At 45.6% G+C, this 1,957-nt stretch overlaps 1 protein-coding gene across 1 annotated transcript; it reads left to right on the top strand.

Annotated features, from left to right (window-relative positions):
• Positions 1 to 65: 65 nt before the first annotated feature.
• LOC111654889 (myotubularin-related protein 11-like) lies at positions 66 to 1,944 on the top strand (the record flags this gene model as incomplete). The annotated part of the gene is made up of 3 exons (XM_023406058.2): positions 66 to 387; positions 712 to 930; positions 1,571 to 1,944. Coding segments are annotated over 3 exons (880 nt in total), but the record flags the coding sequence as incomplete, so codon positions are not given.
• Positions 1,945 to 1,957: the final 13 nt, after the last annotated feature.

The following is a 1,957-nucleotide window of genomic DNA, read 5'->3' as shown; positions in this document are numbered from 1 at the left end:
TGTTGGATTGCCAGTGACACCAAGCTAAGATTAACATATGACAAAGTTTAAGACGGACATTTTAGACAGTATACCCCTCAACATAAATTTCTCCCATTTTCTTTTTATTCCTCCGCCTACCTATTACCATTATCATCCTTCTTCCACTCCTCTTTCTGTTGGTCACTCCTTTCTTTCCCCTCCTGTCTGTCTTCTCTTTTCTTTCCTTTTTCTCAGGCTCCAGTCTTCCTGATCTTCTTAGACTGTGTCTGGCAGCTGTGGTCCCAGTATCCCTCTCGCTTCCAGCTGACAGAGGATTTCCTGCTGGCCCTGCACGACAGCATCCACCTGCCACTCTTCTCCAGCTTCCTGGCCAACTGCCAGCGAGAGAGATGCAAACGCTCCCAGGTACCTGAAAGGGACTAAAAAGGCTTGTGAAATATATTGATTAGAATAATAATCATAGAACTTTATTGTGTCATTTATATTAGTAATACTCACTGACAATGACATTTTATTACACTACATCATTATCATCATTATTGATAACTATATCAGTATCTTCATCAGGAAGTTGCTCTCCTAGACAAATCCCCAAATGATTACAGCAGGTAGTACAGAGTAAATGACACAAAAACTTTTTTACAAACTTCCATAGAAAAGAAAAAGTTGGCATGCAACAGAAAACTGATTCAAAAATAGATAAATAACAAAATGTTCTACTGTACCCAGAACCTCGGGCAGTCCTACACACCTGTCAATGGCTGGAGAGATGTGCTTCATCCAGATTCTTCCTCAGATCCCTCTGACCCCCCTCTGCCCCCGGTGTGGGACTGGGCCCTGCAGTACAGCAAACACAGACAAGACCGTTTCACCCAACCCATCCCCCCGACCCCTCCGCTCCAACCGCTGCTCAATGGAAACCTTAACACCAACCCAGACACACACAGGGTAGGAACTGCCAAATCCTTTACATGATGCAGCACACCCTCTAGTGGCCACAGTGGGGAGCTCTCAGTTTAACAGTAGCTGACAGCAGAAAGCATCTCATGTTGGGATGTTAAGTTTCATGATTGACTCAAAATAGATCAGTCTATTCTTATGAATTTTATGAAGCAGCACATTATATTACACAGGCAGCTTTCACTGATGGTTAAATATGAAAATATAGTCAAATAATTGTATTAGGTTATCCATATCAGAGCACTACAGGAATTGTTACAGATGTTGTTACCGGAAAATTGACTCATCTACTTTGTGAACTATCATCTTTCAATGCCCTGAGCATTTTCAAGAGACCGCTGCACCCTCTTGTGGTAGTCAGAATACATGCATCTAATTCAGATTGACTCCTTGCAATCAGGTTGACTGCAATGCCTGTCAGACTTTGCATCAGCTGACCTCAATAATCAATGGCTCTTCTCTGGTTAGAGAAATGCAGAACCTACATTACACACTCTTCACACTTCTTGGCACGTTTTTGTCATGTTTTTTAATTCAGTTGTTAGGTTACTTGTGCAAGTGACTTGAATTAAAACTTTCATCTTTTCCCCTTTCACCATCCCTCCCCACTGTCTCATCTGCCCACCAGCTGACTGACGCCATCCCCGGCTCAGTCTTCCTCCTCTCCCGAGGCACCTTCTCCTGTCCTGCCAACCTGCTTCCCTGGCGCAGCAGCAGTTCAGGCGTTTACAAGAAGAGCCACCGGAGGGCGCCGTCCTCTGAGAACGTGCCTGGCCTGGAGAGGCTGCTGAAAGCTTGGGCCCTGACGGAGTTACCTCAGGGCCTCACTTCCACCTCTGGACCTCAAGGACCACTTGACCCCTACGAGCCCTTACTGCCCCTCCTTATGGGGCCCTGCATGGGCCTGTGGAGGGAGTGCTACCTCCGGGGGGCTCTCCATGCACAGGTATATGAGAAGTGTCTTTAGACTGTTGGGAATACTTAATTAAGGGTGATGGTGAATCAGGGTAGTTTT

The sequence above is a fragment of the Seriola lalandi genome, unplaced genomic scaffold (genome assembly GCF_002814215.2).
Source record: "Seriola lalandi dorsalis isolate HSWRI2012SDOR001 ecotype SW California unplaced genomic scaffold, Sedor1 jcf7180001974952, whole genome shotgun sequence".
NCBI classification, from domain to species: Eukaryota; Metazoa; Chordata; class Actinopteri; order Carangiformes; family Carangidae; genus Seriola; species Seriola lalandi.
Note: the sequence above shows the minus strand (reverse complement) of the source record. Positions and strands in the feature narration are given on the sequence as shown.